At 39.0% G+C, this 20,268-nt stretch overlaps 1 protein-coding gene and 1 non-coding gene across 12 annotated transcripts in view; both read left to right on the plus strand.

Annotated features, from left to right (window-relative positions):
- The window catches only part of BAZ1A (bromodomain adjacent to zinc finger domain 1A), a 120,160-nt gene that overhangs the window by 26,836 nt on the left and 73,056 nt on the right, over nucleotides 1-20,268 (plus strand). For all 11 annotated transcript variants that reach the window (XM_063645911.1, XM_055291538.2, XM_055291537.2 and 8 more), the window contains one exon: nucleotides 19,286-19,429. Coding sequence is in view for 10 of the 11 variants with exons in the window: in XM_055291538.2 (XP_055147513.1) it covers nucleotides 19,286-19,429 (144 nt within the window). In the remaining variant the exon portion in view is untranslated. The remainder of the gene's footprint in view (nucleotides 1-19,285; nucleotides 19,430-20,268) is intronic.
- Nucleotides 956-1,016, plus strand: LOC129490864 (U7 small nuclear RNA). The gene has a single exon (XR_008660347.1). It is a non-coding gene; the product is annotated as a U7 small nuclear RNA (small nuclear RNA).

Below are 20,268 nucleotides of genomic sequence, written 5' to 3' on the forward strand. Positions count from 1 at the left end.
TGGCAGTTTCTTTATTCTTTACACTGATGCCACATGCAGTCAGCTGAGTCTCCACCAGGACTTACGGTCATTACTGTAGAGATCTTATTTATGGTAAGAAAGATGATAAAAATGGGAGAGTGGCAAGTAAATTGAGGTTCACCTCCTTTCTAATGTGAAAGAATATTCAGTGTTGGCTTTATTTTGTGTCTTTCTGAATTGATTAGCAGCAGGGTGGTGAAGTAGAATAGTAGTGGTTCTGAAGTTCTTAGTTATCAGTGGCAGGCAAATATTATAATAGACTCATCACACAAAAGAGGTGAGACTGTATAGCTACTTCTGACCTTAAATCCCCATTGGGGATTTCATATTGACATGGTTATTTAAGTTTCAGATCTGAGGAATTAGAGGCTTTTCTGGATAAAACATCTCTCCTACATCTTTTTCTGCCTCCATCATAATCCATTCTTGTTGGGCCATATAAGATCAGTTTTCTTTTCTTTTTTTTTTTTTTTTTTTGAGACAGAGTCTTGCTCTGTCGCCAGGCTGGAGTGCAGTGGCACGATCTCGGCTCACTGCAATCCCCGTCTCCTGGGTTACACGCCACCATATGCAGCTAATTTTTGTATTTTTAGTAGAGACGGTGTTTCACCATGTTAGCCAGGGTGGTCTCGATCTCTTGACCTCGTGATCCGCCCACCTCAGCCTCCCAAAGTGCTGGGATTACAGGTGTGAGCCACTGCACCCGGCCAAGATCACACTTTTTAATGAAAAACTTTTCTCATAGATAAACTTGAAATAATTTTGAGGACAAGGTAAAACTATCATTTGTTTTCCATGCTCCCTGGGAGGCTTGTAGTATTTATTGAATGCAAGTGGAATTCATTTGACCTATGCATCTGAATTAGTTTTAAAATTGGGGTTGTCTTTCTTAGACAAATTCAGAGGTCATCCAAAGATAAAAGTTAAAGGAGAGAAGTGTTACAGCTCTTTTAGAATTGTCTATCAGGCTTTCCAGTTTTTGCTGGAAAGCCCCTCTTCCCCTCCAAAAAAAAAAAAAGTTAAAGAAGAATTAAGAGAAATAACACGTGTAAAATAATTTTAAATAAAATGAAAAGAGTAGTAAAAGTATGGAAAAATACAAAACTACTCATCACTAAAGGCTGAGCAAAATCTTTTAAAATTAAAAACATATGCTGTAAATAATTCCAAGCAGGAGTTGGCACATTTTAAAAACACAAAAGTTCAAATAGTAAATATCATAGGCTTTGTGGTCCATATGGTCTTTGTCACAGCTATCCAACTCTGCTATTATAATGCAAAAGTAGTCATATATAATAGATAAATGAATGAATATGGCTGTATTCCAAAAATATTTTATTAAGGAACACTAAAATTTGTTGCATGTTATTTTACATATCACAAAATAGTCTTCTGATTTTTATTTTGAACCATTTAAAAATGTTTTAACCATATTAATTTTAGGATTATTTTTCTATTTTTATGAAAAATAATGTTGGTTTTTTTTTTTTTTTTTTTTTTTTTTTTTTTGTGGAGAGAAGGTCACACTGTTGCCCAGGCTAGAGTGTAGTAGCTCTCTGTAACCTCGAACTTCTGGGCTCAGGTTATCCTCCCGAGTAGCTGGGACTGTAGGCTCATGCCACCACACCTGGCTAATTTTTAATTTTTTTTTTGTAGAAACAGGGTCTCTCTATGTTGCCCAGGCTGGTCTCAAACTCCTGGGCTCACGTGATCCTCCTGTCTCAGCCTCCCAAAGTGCTGGGATTACAGGCTTGAGCCACTGTGCCCAGCCAATGTTGGAATTTTGATAGGGATTGCATTGAATCTGTAAGTTGTTTTGGGTAAGATGGACATTTTAACAATATTAACTCTTCGAATTCATGAACACAGAATATGTTTCCATTTGTGTCTTCAATTTCTTTCATCAGTGTTTTAATAGTTTTCAGTGTACAAGTCTTTCACCTCTTTGGTTAAATTTATTCCTAAGTATTTTATATTTTTATAGCTATTGTTCTCTTGGTTTCTTTTTCAGGTAATAAGTGTTTAAACCATTCTTAGCTTGCAAAGGTGATGAGTTGGATTTGGCCATGGACCATGGTATACTGTCTCCTGGTGCAAAGGAAAGGGTTAAATAAGGGTTGTAGGATAAAACCACCAGAGCCTAAAACCTCAGAGTGTGGCATGCAAAGATGGCTTGATATAGTAGGAAGAGTCTTTGGGGCCAAACTAAGCTAGTTTTGGGAATCTTCTTTCCTGATCTGTAAAACTGGAAAAAAAAAATGTCTATGTTTATATGGTGGCTGTAATAGTTACCTTTGCTGTATAACAAACCACCCCTAAAAGTTAGTGGCCTAAATCAGTAAACATTACCTTACAATTCTGTGGTTGGCTGGAATGTTCTTAGAGTCTGGGCTGACCTGGCTAGGACTAGATTGTCTAGGTCCTAGAATCTAGGATAGCCTTACATGTTTGGGGCCTCAGACTGAGGTAGCTAAAGTCCACTTCCATGTGACCTGTTACTCTACAGGAGACTAGACCTAACTTGTTCACAAGATGGTAGAACCCAGCAGCAAGAGACAGCAAGCCCCAAAGTGCAAGAAAGGTACAAGCCTCAGCGTGCTGTATGTTTGTTAGTGTTACATTGGCCAAAGGAAGTCACATGAGTAAATCCAGAGTTAATGTGGGAAGGGACCAGAAAGGTGTGATTCAGTTCAGTAACTGCAACAGTCTGCCACAGTGCCTAGCACCTAAAGAACTCAGTAAATGTTAGATCCTTCTTATATTTGTCAGACAAGTGAAGAATTTGCCAGCTGTGATGACTCATCTTTTTTTTTTAGCCAGTCCCTAGTTTTCTTACATTATAGTCACTGTTCTTGAAACTTGCTGTATGTCATTTTAGGGAGATGAAGACAATACTAGTAAACTTTTGAGAGCCGACCATGTGCAGGAACTATTCCAGGTTTTTGACATATACCCTTTTTTTTTTCCCATAAATTCAGTGAGTGGGCACCCCTCAAATGTGAATGAGCCCTAGTGCCTTGGGAGAGCATACATGTACTATTAATTCCCAGGATAGCCATGTGATAGTTGCTCATTTGGTCATTTTACAGTTTGAAGAGCCCATACACAGAGGTTAATTAATTAAAATTTGCCCAAGGTCATGAGTGATGACGTTTTCAAGCACAGGCAGTATCAGAACCAGAGCCCTGTTCTGTGCTTCTGTTTGGGAGGAATAAGTGCGTATGACAACATACTAAAGGATAGCAGTTAAGCAGGATTAAAAGATACTATAGTTAAATGCATTTATTGAACACTTGTGATTTACTTTTCACTTTACTTGACTATTTTACAATTTTTGTCAAAGCATGGTCTTAAGCTTTTGATCATTCACTCTTAATGATTCAGGTTACATTGTTGAGGATTTGAAAGTCAGCATCTTAATCTGATCATTGAAGCAAAGAGAAAAATTCTTCAATAAATGGGTTGCCCTGCTGCTTAAATTCTTAACCATTGTACTAATCAAGGGTTATCTTCATTATTTTACTTGCGTACTCTGCGATGTTTAAGCTTTTTTCTTTTCCAGTATTTTGCTAGCAGATGAAAGAATGCTATCTAGTGGCAACAAAAGGTGACAGCAAGCATGGGGGAAACAAATATTTCATTTATTTGTTGTCGTTCTGTCTTTTGATTTGAATTTCCAGGGATGAAAAATGCAATTGTTTGTGCCATTTTTTTTCTTTGAAGGTAGTAGGCAGTATTCTGAGTTAGTACTTTAAAGTACACACAGGCAAATTTTATATAATCCATTCAGTAAGTATTGTGTGCTGGCTGCTGTTGTAGGCATTGGTAAAAGGGCTATGAATAAGACAAAGACTTGTGACTTAGATTCTAGTGCAAGGGAGATAAACACAAAAGGATAATTTTAGATATTTATTGGAGCTATAAACAAAATAAAACTTTGCATGCCAGATAAACAATTAAAAAGTTAAAAAATATAAAAAATTTTTTTAAATAAAACTGGATAGGATGGAGTCTTGAATCATATTTTTTTTTATTTCAGTCACAAGTATCTTCTGAAAACCATGGTGCTAGATGCAACAGGATAATTAAATATGAGTAAATAATTAGTACTTAATTGTTCTCAGACATTATATTGGTGTTTATATTTGTAGTAGGGATAGAGTTTGCAAGGCAAGGATAAGTGAAATGCATATGAATAACTAATATAGGACTGAATAAGGTAAATGCATTAAGGAAACATAAATAAGGTTGGGCGCGGTGGCTCACCACCTGTAATCCCAGCACTTTGCAAGGCCGAGGCAGGTGTGTTGAGGTCAGGAGTTTGAGACCAGCCTGGCCAACATGGTGAAACCCTGTCTCTACTAAAAATACGAAAATTAGCTGGGCGTGTTGGTGCATGCCTGTAATCCCAGCTACTTGAGAGGCTGAGGTGGGAATCACTTGAACCCAGGAGGCGGAGGTTGCAAGAGAGCCAGGATTGTGCCATTGCACTCCAGCCTGGGCGACAAAGCTAGACTGTCTCCAAAAAAAGAAAAGGTAGGTAAGTCTTATTTGGCTAGTGATTATGTCACTAATATTCAAATAGAATGAATCAAGGGCACTGTAGTGCCAAATAATTTAGCCCTGCATTAATAATTTGCTATGATTGGCGATCAGAATGGGCTGATATTTACATTTTAGTTTTCTATCCAAAGATAACGCTTGCAATTTCCTTCATCTCCTTCCAGTCAGTGAGTCAGTTAACAATATTGATTTTGAGGGGTTTGAGACCATCCTGACCATCATGGTGAAACCCCATCTCTACTGAAAACACAAAATTAGCAGGGCTTAATGGCGCGTGTCTATAATCTCACCTATTTGGGAGGCTGAGGCAGGAGAATTGCTTGAACTCGGGAGGCAGAGGTTGCAGTGAGCCAAGATTGCGTCATTGCACTCCATCCTGGGCAACAAGAGCGAAACTCCATCTCAAAAAAAAAATGTTGATTTTGTTGTTATAAATGTACCCTAAGGATGGTTAAACAACAACAAAAAATAGGTTATTATGTTTGAGCTCCCTAAAAGGGGTCTACAAGTAGGTGGTCTAGCTAGAAAATACCAGCGAGAAGAAAGAATTTGAGAAGGGAGTAATAAGTTTTTTTTTTTTTTTTTTTGGGAGACAGAATCTCACTCTGTCGCCCAGGCTGGAGTGCAGTGGTGCAATCTTGGCTTACTACAACCTCCACCTCCTGGGTTCAAGCGATTCTCCAGCCTCAGCCTCCTGAGTAGCTGGGATTACAGGGGCCCCCCATCATGCCAGGCTAATTTTTGTATTTTTAGTAGAAACGAGATTTCACCATGTTGGTCAGGCTAGTCTTGAATTTCTGACCTCAGGTGATCCACCCGCCTCGGCCTCCCAAAGTGCTGGGATAACAGGTGTGAGCCACCTCACCCAGCCTAATTTTATCATCTTAGGTAGTATGCATGTAATAATTTCATTGTAAGTTCTTTCAGTTGTTTTTATGTACTTCATTTTGATGTATGTAAATCACCTGACTTTGATTTGACTAACTCAGGTTGTAAGAGAGAAAACACCAGTATAATGCTTCTTTCCGAAAAAACAGGGATTTTTAAGATTGATTTTTATATGCTTATGGTTGAGATGGAGACAAACTTTTAGGACTCCCTTTACATATTTTTTGCATTACACAAAACTCTCTGGCTTTTCTTCTAATAAGTATAGGCAGGACCAATCTATACTTCAATGAGATCTAACAAGTAGACCTACCTCAGTTAGCCAGGTTTTTAGAAAAGCAGTAATTGTTTTTAAGTTAAAGAATAATTTAAATCAAATAAAAACTTGTATTCAGGTAAGCTTTTATTCTAAGTAGTTTAAACTAATAAAACTTTGCTAAATGTATTAGTTTCATTCTTATTTTAAAAATCATATTTATAGAATTTGCCTAAGCTAAAATTCGCCCTTTTTGGTAGAGTTCTGACTTAAAAAAATTTTTTCTTAATTGTTCTTTTCTTTTTTAAAAAATTAATTTTAAAACTAGGAAATGTTAATTTTTCCTTTTTTTTTTTTTTTTTTTTTTTGAAATGGAGGCTTGCTCTGTCGCCCAGACTGGAGTGCAGTGGCACGATCTCGGCTCACTGCAAGCTCTGCCTCCCAGGTTCACGCCGTTCTGCTTCAGCCTCCCGAGTAGCTGGGACTAGGCACCCACCATCACGCCCAGCTAATTTTTTGTATTTTTAGAAGGGATGGGGTTTCACTGTGTTAGCCAGGATGGTCTAGATCTCCTGACCTCATAATCCATCCGCCTCGGCCTCCCAAAGTGCTGGGATTACAGGTGTGAGCCACCACGCCTGGCCTACTTTTTTTTTTTTTTTTTTTTTAAAGATAAGTTCTGGCTTAGTCACCCAGGCTGGAGTGCAGTGATAAGATCTCAGCTCACTTCAACCTTCGCCTTCTGGGCTAAAGCCATCCTCTTGCCTCGGCCTCCTAAGTAACTGGGACTACAGGCGCACACTACCACGTCAGCTAAATTCTGTATTTTTTGTAGACATAGAGTTTCACCATGTTGCTGGTCTTGAACTCCTGAGCTCAAGCAATCCACCTGCCTCAGCCTCCCAGAGTGCTGGGATTACAGGCGTGTGCCACCGCGCCCAGCCAAGTTATGAAATTTGACACAGTCGTGTAACTCACCACAGTCAGGACATACAGCATTTCTATGAACCTCCACAAAATTCATTTCTGCCCCTTTGTAGTTAACCCTTGCTTCACCTTCTAGCCTTTGACAAACTACTGATCTGTTTTCTGTCCTCAAAATTTTGCCTTTTCCAGAATAAAATATAAATTGAATTATAGCCTATTTCTGGACTTTATTCTCGTCCATTGATCTATTTGGCAATCCTTTCACCAATACTACAGTGTCATCATTACTGTAGCTTCGTGTAGTATTTATTACTTTCATCGCGTATTTATTTCTCTCATGGAATGAATACTTTTAATAGGAGTTAATATTTTGTTAATGTTTATCGTTAGTATTTTAAAATTAAGCCTTTTTTGCGACTACTGTAGTTTCACATGTAGTTGTAAAATAATTGTTTCCCAGCCAGGAATGGTGGCTCATGCCTGTAATCCCAGCACTTTGGGAGGCTGAGGTGGGTGGATCACCTGAGGTCAGGAGTTCAAGACCAGCCTGGTCAACATGGTGAAACCCCGTCTCTACTAAAAATACAAAAATTAGCCGGGCGTGGTGGTGGGTGCCTGTAATTCCAGCTACTTGGGAGGCTGAGACAGGAGAATCACTTAAACCTGGGAGACGGAGGAGGTTGCAGTGAGCCGAGATTTCGCCACTGAACTCCAGCCTGGGTAACTGAGGGAGACTCTGTCTCAAAAAAAAAAAAGAAAAAAATAGTTTCCCCCATGATGTTATCTTGCAAAATTATAATACAGTATCACAACCAGAATATTGACATTGATGTAGTTATAATACAGAACATTTCTATCACTACAGGGCTCCCTCATACTGCTCTTTCTCTTCAGATTTTCAATTTTCTGAAACAAATATAACTTGAAATCTATATTGCCAGTAACTTTCAAATTTAAAAACCTTATTCAGTTTCTGTGATTCATGAAGTGAATTTAACATGCACAAATGTTTATAAATGATCAGTGTTTAGTAAATATCTAGCACACCTAATAGTAGATTGCCTTTCCTTATCAGCGGGATTTGCCTTGGATGCATATCATGGAAAAGTGTTTAATGGCATAAACAAAATAGAAGTTTTTGTCTTGTGTAAAATGAGTCCAGAAGTGTGTAGCGTAGGGCTGGTATGATAGGTCCACAAAGTTGTCAGGAACTCAGGCTTTTATTTGTTTTCTGCTTCGTCATTCGGTTGTTATTACAATCGTTTTCATTGTTCAGGATGGCTCAAAATAGAGGAAAGACAAGAAGCCTTTTCCTATGCACTTTTCACATTGAGGCCAGTTAGTTTGAAAATACTGTTACTATGTTGAAACAAAAGGTCACTTGTCAAATCTGTGGTGGCTTTTCATATTTAATGTGTTGTTGTCTCTGATCTTAAAATGTTAACCTTGCTGTAAGGAGGCAAGACTGTCTTACATGTTTGTGCCAGTATGCTGGCCAGCATAAAGCTGAGCCCACAAACAACTGAATACCTATTTATTTGAATATACTACTTAGAATTTTAAAGTTTTTGGTAGTTTTAATTAATTTGGTTGATTCTGCAGCCACACTAATTAATAAGGCTTTAATAAGATACTTTTGAATACTAAGGAGGTTAAGCAGCATATTAATAATATCTAGATATTTGGAAACTAATTAGAAATATGTAGGGTTTAATCCATGGATTTTGTGTCTAGAATTTTCTTTCTAAAGATTTTTGTGGCTGGGCACAGTGGCTCATGCCTGTAATCCCAGCACTTGGAGAGACTGAGGCAGGAGGATTGTTTGAGGCCAGGAGTTCAAAACAAGCCCGAGCAACATGGCAAAAACCCAGCTCTACAAAAAAAAAAAAAAAAATTAGCTGGAGATGGTGGTATTCGCCTGTAGTCCCAGCTACTTAGGAGGCTGAAGTTAGAGGATTGCTTGAGACTGGGAGGCGGAAATGGCAGTGAACCAAGATCACACCACTGCACTCCAGCCTGGGCAACAGAGACCCTGTCTCAAAAAGAAAAAAAGAGACTTACTTGTATTATATATATCTTTTAATAATGGATTTAGTCTTCAGTAAGAATCTAGTGATTATTATCTTGTGATATTTAGACTTATAATAGGTCAAATGCCAGTTGGAGAAATAATAAGGTTTGGTTCTGTAGTCCATAAAGGCTCTCAAAACAGTTAAAAATGAAACATTCTTTTAGGCCAGGCGTGGTTGCTCATGCCTGTAATCCCAGCACTTTGGGAGGCCGAGGTGGAAGGATTGCTTGAACCAAGAGTTTGAGGCCAGCCTGGGCAACGTAGCAGGTCTACTAACGTGTGTCTACTAACAATAGTAAATTTTTAAAAAGAAACATTCTTTGAGCTACATTGACGTATTTCTCTAAAAAAGTGAGGAATTATAAACAAAGCAGTCTTTTCCTTTTTTCTCATTGACAAGTAATCAACATAATTCACAGTCTTTTTGTGTGAATAGCTGACTCGCTCAAATGCTCTGGTTTCTTCCACTTAAAATGAGATATCACATAACCTTAATTTAAGGTTTTTATTTTTTAACTGTAAACTTCAAATTAATCAGTTCACTGTTAGAAAATATTGACTTAATTGTCCAAGCATAGTATTTTTTATAAATATTCTTGCACTTGTATTACTAGAAAACAAAGGTTAATGAGGCAGAATGGGGAGCAGTTGTGAAGTATATTATAGATTCAGCATATTCAATTTTTAGAGACCCAAACAGAGGGTCGGTCTCTTATTTCAAGTAGGTCTTCCCAGGCTTCTAGATCTTCTTTCCCTTTGCTGTTAACTATTTACCTTCTATCCCAAATACCCTGTAGAAATTCTGCATGTCTCAGTTATAGAAAGTTTTATAATTTGCTTTTGTTCCATTGAATTTTTGAGATATAAATTTAAATGGCTACTAAAATAGCTTTTTAGGGGAAGGTGTATACATTCCAGACTATACTCATAAAAAGCTATTTCCAGCTGGGCGCAGTGGCTCACGCCTGTAATCCCAACACTTTGGGAGGCTGAGGCGGGCAGCTCACCTGAGGTCGGGAGTTTGAGACCAGCCTGACCAACATGGAGAAACCCTGTCTCTACTAAAAATACAAAATTAGTCGGGCGTGGTGGCACATGCTTGTAATCCCAGCTACTCGGGAGGCTGAGGCAGGAGAATTGCTTGAACCCAGGAGGCAGAGGTTGCAGTGAGCCAAGATCGCACCATTGCACTCCAGCCTGGCAACAAGAGTGAAACTCCGTCTCAGGGAAAAAAAAAAAAAAGCTCTTTCCATGTTCAGGTTATTACAGATTCATGACTAATTAATGTTGTGCCCTTATACTGTACTTGCTCCCGTTCCACAGTCTTGCTTTCACTCTGAAATGTGTTTAAGTTGTTAGCACTTTAAGGAGCCTTGCATTGCCTGGGCTTAAAGTTGCGAAATGCCCTTGGGTCAACATAATGCTTCCATTTCCTTCAACTCTAGTAATAGAGTGGAAAATTAGAAAGTATATGGGCTTAAGAGTCACACAGTTAAAGTTTTGGCTGTACCATTACTGGTTGTGTGACTGTGAGCAAATTACTTAAATCCCTGGGCAGGGCGCAGTGGCTCATGTCTGTAATCCTAGCACTTTGGGAAGCCAAGGCGAGCGGATCACTTGAGGTCAGGAGTTTGAGGCCAGCCTGGCCAACATAGTGAAACCCCGTCTCTACTGAAAATACAAAAATTAGCTGGGCATTGGTGGCATGTGCCTGTAATCCCAGCTACTGGGGAGGCTGAGGCAGGATAATTGCTTGAACCCGGGAGGCAGAGGTAGCAGTGAGCTGAGATCGTGCCACTGCATTTCAGCCTGGGCAACAGAGCGAGACTCCATCTCAAAAAAAAAAAAAAAGGAAAAAAAATCAGAGCCAGAATTTCATCTTCTAGAAAATGTATGACTTACGGAGTTGATTGATATATGAGGAGAGACATATATGTAAATTACATATTTAATCTGGCACACATGAATGCTAATAATGACTCTTAATCATTAATTTCCACTGTGTTCTCAAATAATGGAGCATAACTTTAATTCAAATCGTTTATATGCTCTTGAAGATCCTCTAGCTGGGTCTTAATTCATGATTCTGTTTTTTTACATACACCCCTGTAAACTTCTTTGGACTCCCTAGAATCAAGAAATGGTAGCAAGTAGCTGTGAAAGACATAGACTAAGTATCTGGAAATCTATTAGAAGGTGTTGACTTGGCATCTTGAGTAACATAAGTTTAGCTAAGTACCTATGGGAAAGGCTAGCCTTGATTAGATTGGCAAGGAATTCTACCGGTGGTTTGGGTGTGCTACAAAGTTAATAGTAGCATTGACAATAATTACTACAATTTATATAATTTACTTCTGGGCAATGTCCCTGTGTTGCACTGGTTTCCTTCTCCCTAATTCCTCTGTCAGGGAATTGTATTTCTTTCTGTTGGTTTTAAATATATTAGTCCTCAAATTATTGTAGCCCTGTGGGACCTACTGTAGTCAGTTGTTCCCACTGATGACTGTCAGACCACTTTAGGCCTCACATCAACTGTACTTGGGATCAGAGTAGACTCATTTACCCTGTATTTGCCTTATGACCACCACCACTGTTACCACTTAAGGGGCATTCACCTGGGCTCTGCCAGCAAAGATCATCTCTGTTTCTAACTTGAGAAACCTTGTCATAGGATCCCTGAAAAGCTTCCTTCATTACTTCCCAGAAGCCTTAGTAATATTGTGAGCCCTGATAGATCTGATATCTAAGCCCTTCAAAGGCAGATCCATTTGATTTCTTTTATATTTTTCTACAGCTCATGTTACTAAAGTATAGAGCCTTTTTATCAATAAGCTACATAATTACCTAACAGGTTTTGATATGATTTCCTGTAGCTGTTCCTCTTGAGAAATACTGGTTTATTTCTACCAGTCAGTGGTGAAAGTCAGCCTGCAGTTCTTTAGACATCATTTCCGTTTGCTACCAATGTAGGATTGGTAATTGAGCCTCTTCTCAAGCTTTTCTCTTAGAATAAAAAAAGTTGGCTTTTTTTTCATTTTAGTAAAATAAACATAAAATTTTTACTATTTTTGTCATTTTAAGTGTGCAGTTCAGTGGCATTAAGTACATTCACAGTGTACTTAATGTTGTACACAGCATTGTGTAAATATCACCACTATTTCCAGAACTTTTGCATCATCCCAAACAGAAACTCTGTACCTATTAAGCAATAACTCCCCATTCTATCCTTCCCCCAGCTTCTGGTAACCTTTATTCTATGTTCTTTCTCTATGAATTTGTCTATTCCGGATACTTCATATAAGTGGAATCATATATTTGTCCTTTTGTGGCTTATTTCACTGAACATAATGTTTTCTTTTTTGTTTGCTTGGGGTTTTTGTTTTGTTTTGTGAGACGGAGTCTCTCTCTGTCACCCAAGCTGGAGTGCAGTGGTGCGATCTCTGCTCACTGCACCCTCCGCCTCCTGGGTTCAAGCGATTCTCCTGTCTCAGCCTCCTGAGTAGCTGGGATTATAGGCGTGCACCACCACACCTGGCTAATTTTTGTATCTTTAGTAGAGATGAGATTTCACCATGTTTGGTCAGGCTGGTCTCAAACTCATGACCTCGTGATCCACCCGCCTCGGTCTCCCAAAGTGCTGGGGTTACAGGCGTGAGCCACCACGCCCAGCCAAGCTTGGGGTTTTTTTTGTTTGTTTTTCTTTGAGACAGTGTCTTACTTACACTGTCGCCCAGGCTGAAGTGTAGTAGTGCACTGCAGCCTCAACTTCCCAGGCTCAAGTGATCTTCCCACCACAGCCTCCCTAGCAGCTGGGACCACTGATGTGCACCACCACACCTGGCAAATTTTTAAATTTTTTGTGTGTGGAGTTGGGGATCTCACTCTGTTGCCCAGCCTATGAACATGTTTTCAAGGTTCATCCACATTGTAGCATGTATCAGAATTTTATTCCTTTTTATGTCTGAATGTTCCATTATATGTATATACCACATTTCGCTTATCCATTCATCTGTTGATGGACTCTTGGGTTGATTCCACCTTTTAGCTATTGTGAATAATACTGCTATGAGCATTGGTGTATGAGTATCTGAGTTCTTGTTTTCAATTCTTTTGGGTATATATATACCTGGAAGTGGAATTGCTGGGCTATATGATAATTGTATATTTAATTTTTTGAGGAATTGCCAAACTATTCTCTATAGCAGTTGTACCATTTTACATTCCCACCAGCAATGCACTAGCGTTCCAATTTCTCTACATTCTCATTAACACTTGTGAATTCCTGTGTTTAAAAAAAAGAAAAAATATATAACCATCTTAGTGAGTGTGAAGTGGTATCTCATTGTGGTTTTGATTTTGCATTTTCCTTATGACAAATGATGCTGAGCATCTTTCATGTGCTTATTGCTGTTTGTATCTTCTTGGAGAAATGTCTATTCAAGTCTTTTGCCCATCTTTGAATTGAGTGGTTTGGGGTTTTTTTTTGAGTTGTGAGAGTTCTTCATATATTCTGCCATCTCGTTGTCTGCCTGGGTATCAGGGTAATGCTGGCCTTATAGAATGAATTAGGAAGCATTCCCTCTTCTTTAGTTTTTTTGGAAGATTTTGAGATAATGTATGTTAATGCTTCTGTAAGTGTTGAATAGAATTCCCCAGTGAAGCCATCTGTTCTTGGGCTCTTCTTTGTTAGGAAATATACATACATATATATACATACATACATACATACATACATACATACATTTTCTGAGACAGCCTCTGCCTCCTGGACTCAATGATCCTCCAACCTCAGCCTCCCGAGTAGCTGGGACTGCAAGTGCACACCACTATGCCTGGCTAATTTTTGTATTTTTGTAGAGGCAGGGTTTCTCCATGTTGCCCAAGCTGGTCTTGAACTCCTGGGCTCAAGCCGTCTCCTTTCCTCAGCCTGCCAAAGTGCTGGGATTAGGTGTGAACTATCGCACCCAGCCAGTATTATCTTATAACCTTTTTTATTTCTGTAAAATCAACAATAATATTCTCACTTTCACTTCTGATTTTAGTAATTTGAGTCTTTTTTTTTCTTCAATTTTTTAAAAAGAGCAGCTTGAAAAGGACCAAGACTAGGATGTTTAAATTTAATTGAACTTACGTAAATGTCAGTGAGGGGAAATGAGTAGAAGGTAGAAGATCAGATGCTTTGAGGACTTTGGGTTGACCCATATAGTATGCATTTTGTTGATTCTTAAGCTTTAGGGTGCTTTGGAACCAGTTATGTTTTCTTTTGTTTGGGTGTAGAATTATTTGTTTGTTAAATGGAAGGAAAGATTAAACAGCTAAGCCTGGAATGGGCAAGGTGCAGCTAAATCTGAGGAAGAACAGGAATAAAAGAACTAATTGCCTCTAGAACCCTTGCCATCTCTTCTGTCTTACAGATTTTATCACCTTTCGCTGCACACTGTCTCCTCCATGTAGCAGGATATGTGGCTGCCGACAGCACCAGAATTTTATCTTACAGATTTCATGGTGGGAGACAAGGACTGATTTTTACCTTCGAGATTCCAAGTTTAGAAATCTTAGAAAAGATATATGAGCTCAGCAAAGTAGTGCCTACTCTGTATCAGCTAAATCTGGCCATTATTTTGGGAGAACATGGCAGCTCTATTAATAGCCATTTGGAAGAGGGTAGAACATGGGAAGAATAAAGTTCCTAGGAGAATAGAGCTGGTAAATGAGACAGGATATCAAACAGTATATCAAAATTTGTTGATGATATGGCATAACCAAATGAATGATATAGTCAGCAGAGTATCTAATCTTGAACCACTTTTTCTCAGAGAATAGAGATTTAGCCCAACGGTAGGTATTTATGTGCTTAGAATATTTGTAGTTAATAAAACCTTCCCCAGGATTGCATAAGAGTTGTAGAGGCTGCAGCCTGGCCAACATGGAGAAAACCCATCTCTACGAAAAATACAAAATATTAGCTGGGCGTGGTGGCACGTGCCTGTAGTCCCAGCTACTTGGGATGCTGAGGTGGGAGAATCAGTTGAACCCGGGAGGCAGAAGTTGCAGTGAGCTGAGATTGCACACTGTCTGGGGGACAGAACGAGACCAAAAAAAAAAATAAAAATAAAAAAAAAGGAGTTGTAGAGATATACCGTAAATATAATTCCAGCAATGCTCTCTCTCCTTTATATTTACTCCCTACTATATCTTGCAACTCTTTTTTTAATGACTTTATTGAGATATATTTCACATACCATAAAATTCACCCATTTAAAATGTACAGTTTTAATTTTATAACATTTTCAAAATCTCAGAAAGCAAGCTTTGCCCATTAGTAGTCACTGCTCATGGCCCTCCTGTCCCCTTCCACTGCCCCCACCATCCCCTGCCGCCAAGGGTAGGGGATGGTACCTACTTTGTCTGTCTTCTCTCTAGAGATTTGCCTAGATTTTATATGAAATATAAATATCCAGATTTCTGGGTATTTCATATAAATGGAATCCTACAATAGGTGGTCTTTTGTGTCTGGCCCCTTTCATTAGCATAATGTTTTCAAGATTCATAAATATTGTAGCATGTATCAGTACTTCATTCCTATTTTTTTTTTTTTTGCTGGATAATATTTTACTGTATGGTATATACCACATTTTAATGATCAGTTGATGGATATTTGGATTATTTATAATTTTTGGCTCTTATGAGTAATACTGTTTTGAACATTTATGTACAAGTTTGTGTGGACATATGTTTTATGTCTCTCAGTTATATAGCTAAAAGCGGAATTACAGGGTCATATGGTAAATCTTTGAGGAGTTGTCACACTGTTTTTCAAGGTGGTTCTACATCCTCACCAACACTATTATTGTGACTGTCTCAATAGAGATGAAACCTCATTGGTTACGTAAACTCCCTCTAGAGAAGAAATGGATTTTTTTGACCACATTTCTAGAAGTTGAGAGTCAGACAATCAGTTATTTAGAGCTGAGATGAAACACCAGGGGAAAGTATATATCAACCAAGAGATATGCAGTAGCACTTTGGGGGAATCACTATATATTTTGGTAGTATGAGGAGATCAAGAAGCAGGCAAAGACAGAGAAAAAATGTGGTCAGGGAGGTAGGTTAGATGATGAATAGGTAAGATTTTGAACCATAAAAATAGAGGTGGAATTTTTTAGTAAGGGGATGGATAATGGTTTACAGAAGATTAAGACAACTAAGACAAGACTTTGGATTTGTTGACCAATATTTAGCTTATTGTGACTTTCTTGGGACAAGTTTTGTATATGATGATGAAAATTGTAAGAATGGTAGGGAAGTGGAGAGACCACCTGACAGTAAATGGAAGGAGAGGAGACTTCACTGGTGGATGAATAAGTCCTGAGAGAAGAGGGTACATTAAAAAGCAGATTATAAATTGATAGGAAGTTGCTATTAATTTATTTTTTAGCCAATGAAATGGTCTTTTTTAAATTTTTATTTTATTTTTTTTTAGACAGTCTCATTCTGTCACCCAAGCTGGGGTGCATGCAGTTGCAGGATCTGAATAGCTGGAATTACAGATGTGCAGCACCACCATGCTTGGCTTTTTTTTTTTTTTTTTTTTTTGAGACAGAATCTCACTCTGTTGCCCAGGCTAGAGTGCAGTGGCACGATCGTGGCTCACTGCAACTTCCACCTCCCAGGTTCAAGCAATTCTTGTGCCTCAGCCTCGCAAATAGCTGGGATTACAGGTGCATGCCACTACACCCAGCTAATTTTTGTATTTTTAGTAGAGACGGGGTTTCGCCATGTTGGCCAAGCTGGTCTTGAACTCCTGGCCTCAAGCAATTGATCCGCCTTTCTCACGCACTCATAGTGCTGGGATTACAGGTGTGCAAAGGGTCTTTACAAGAAGCAGAATGTCTACAGAGCAGGTACAGATGCAGATTATCTTTGCTTGGCCTTCCCCTTGCTTTGGCAATCACTATGCTTCCATATAAAGGGATATTTATAAAACTTGGATTGTTTTTGTTCTTGGAATCTACTTTGGCTTCAGCAATGCCAGGTCCCTCTAGGGAATGAGAAGAAGAGACCATACCCTGGAGTCTCTAGAAAGCTAGAGATAGATAAAAACTTTCCAGGATATTGAAGAGTATGTCTTTTAGCAGAGGAAAACTGAAGATACACAGGAGGAGAAATAAAATGCAACAGGATAAGAGAAGAGGTTACGGGCTGGAAGAGAACCCTTCTGACATAAGAATATGAACAGTTATGAAGGATATGGACATTTGATGTTGAGAAGGAAGTCAAAGAGCCTAAGTGAAGATCTCTTCTTTCATTTTCTAATGTTAAAGCACTGAGACTGGGACTTGAGGAAAGGAGAAAGTTTTGGAAATCTGTTTTGAGAACCAACAAAAGTTATCTCAACAGTAAGATCCTATCCTTGAATTCATAGTAGACTCATGGTTTCAAGGCAGGAAGTAAAGAATTTGGAACAAGAGGGAGTGTGGAGAGAAAACAGGTGCTGTCTTTTCTAGCATTGAAAATTGGCACAATAGAGATGGGATTAAGGAGTATTTTTTTTTTTTTTTTGAGACGGAGTCTCACTCTGTCGCCCAGGCTGGAGTGCAGTGGCGCAATCTTGGCTCACAGCAACCTCCGCCTCCTGGGTTCAAGCCATTCTCCTGCCTCAGCCTCCGGAGTAGCTGGGATTATAGGCATGTGCCATCACGCCCGGCTAATTTTGTATTTTTTTTTTTTTTTTGAGACGGAGTCTCGCTCTGTCGCCCAGGCTGGAGTGCAGTGGCGCGATCTCGGCTCACTGCAAGCTCCGCCTCCCGGGTTCACGCCATTCTCCTGCCTCAGCCTCTCCGAGTAGCTGGGACTACAGGCGCCCGCCACCACGCCCGGCTAATTTTTTGTATTTTTAGTAGAGACGAGGTTTCTCCATGTTGGTCAGGCTGGTCTCAAACTCTGGACCTCAGGTGATCCGCCCGCCTCGGCGTCCCAAAGTGCTGGGATTACAGGCATGAGCCACCGCGCCCAGCAGATTAAGGAATGTTTTAATTGTGGTTGAATGAGTCTAAAATCATGGCCCATAAAATCTAGATACAGTATGCAGAGTAAAGGAAGCCAGAATAGGGATGATAGAGTTAGTGAATAGGAAGCTTTCCAGAGATCAGAAATCACAACAAAAGTTGTGAGAATAAAAAGGTTGTAGTCTGAAGAATTTTCGAATTTAAAATATTGGATGCTTTCAAAAATTATAAGGCCCCAAATCTGTAAAATAAGATATTGTGCCAATGTATGACTTTCTAAACAGTTGACTTTAGTTAGGAATATAACTGCTGAGAGAAACAGACATTTTCACAATAATAGCTGGAGACTTCAGTACTCCACCTTCCATAATGGATGGAACAACCCGGCAGAAGTTAAGAAACAGAGGATCTGAACAACACAATAAATCAACTAGATGTAACAGACATAAACAGAACACTCAACCCAAAAACAATACACATTCTTCTCAAGTGCACATGGGATATTCTCCAGGATAAACCTTATGCTAGGTCACAAATTTAGTCTCAATTGGATTTTAGAAGGTAGATATCTGTATTAGACAGCGTTTTCCAGAGAGACAGAACCAACAGGAGATACATATAGAGAGAGATAGGAGAAGGGATGGGGAGAGAGTATGGAGAAGGGGACACTGGTGCAAGTCCCAAAATCCAAAGGCCGGAGGACCTGGAGTTCCTGATGTCCGAAGGCAGGAGAAGAGAGGTGTCCCAGCTCCAGGAATCAGAATGAAATTGTCTTTTCTCTGCCTTTTTGTTCTGTCTGGGCCCCCAGTTAATTAGATGGTGCCTGCTCACATTGAGGGAGAATCTTCCCTGACTCAGTCCACTGACTCACACACCACTCTTCTCTGGAAACACCCTAATAGACACATTTAGCAATAATACTTTAGCGACTGTCTGCTTTTGCCTTAATGCAGTCAAAATTAAGCATCACAATCTCATACAAAGTATCTTCTCTGACCACAACAACTTGAACTTAGCAATCATTAACAAAGGAACACTAGAAAACTCAAAAATTTGCGAAAATTTAAAACACACTCTTAACCAGTGGAGCAAAGAAGAAATCCTAAGGGAAATTAGAAAATAACTTAGAGATGAATGAAAACAAAAATATAATATACCAAAATTTATGGGATACAGCAAAAGCAGTGCTAAGAGGGGAGTTTGTAGCTATAAATCCTTACATTAAAACACAAGAAAGATCTCACATCAGCAACCTAACTTTACAACCTAAGGAACTAGAAGAAGAACAAACAATCCGGAGCTAGCAGAAGGAAGGAAATAATATAATTTTGTATAATCTTGATAAATTGTGTTTTAAAATAGTTTTACAGCTTTAAATTATATCTAATATTTGCTTAGATGTTACAGATTTTTTAAATTAAATTGTTGAAATCAATCAGCTGTAGCCTCTGCAAAACAAAATAACTAGTTCAAAACAATTCGATTCCTCTGACATGTTTGGCTGTAAAATATGAAATGATTTGCATTTTTAAATGTATCATTTTATTTCAGATTGCAGTGTAGGATTTTGGAAGTCCTCCCTCCATCACATCAAAATGGTTTTGCTAATGGACATGTTAACAGTGTGGATGGAGAAACTATTATCATCAGTGATAGTGATGATTCAGAAATACAAAGCTGTTCTTTTCAAAATGGGTAAGTGATTTTTATTAATTTTTAAATTATTTGGCAGATTGCCTAATGATATTCCATTGAAATAACTTTTTTTTTTTTTTTTTTTTTTTTTGAGATAGAGTTTCGCTCTCTCACCAAGGCTGGAGTACAGTGGCTCAATCTCAGCTCACTACAACCTCCACCTCCCAGGTTCAAGTGATTGTCCTGCCTCAGCTTCCTGAGTAGCTGGGATTACAGGCACCTGCCTCCATGCCCAGCTAATTTTTGTATCTTTGGTAGACAGGGTTTCACCATGTTGGCCAGGCTGGTCTCAAACTCCTGACCTCAGGTGATCCGCCTGCCTCGGCCCCTCAAAGTGCTGGGATTACAGGCATGAGCCACCGCACCCAGCCGAAATAACTTTTCTTTCATCCTTTCCTTTTTTCCTGCTAGTCATACTGTGGTATAGTACCCATCTAAACAATCTAGTTCAACAATGATGTTAGAATTTTCAAAATTGAAATTTTCCTAGTTAACGCTACTCAGCTGTTGAAGAGCCATGGACAGTAACTCTCAGTCCTCTTTTTTTTTTTTTTTTTTTTTTTTTTTTGAGACAGAGTTTCCCTCTTGTTGCCCAGGCTGGAGTGCAATGGTGCAATCTCAGCTCACTGAAGTCTCCTGGGTTCAAGCAATTCTCCTGCCTCAGCCTCCCAAGTAGCTGGGATTACAGGCATGCACCACCACACCTGGCTAATTTGTATTTTTAATAGTGACAGGGTTTCACCACCTCGGCCTCCCAAAGTGTTGGGATTACAGGCGTGAGCCACCGCATCTGGCCCCTACGTTTGTTTACTTGAAAAAATCCATTCTGTACTTTAACA

Source organism: Symphalangus syndactylus, chromosome 9, assembly GCF_028878055.3.
Source record: "Symphalangus syndactylus isolate Jambi chromosome 9, NHGRI_mSymSyn1-v2.1_pri, whole genome shotgun sequence".
In the NCBI taxonomy this organism is placed as follows: Eukaryota; Metazoa; Chordata; class Mammalia; order Primates; family Hylobatidae; genus Symphalangus; species Symphalangus syndactylus.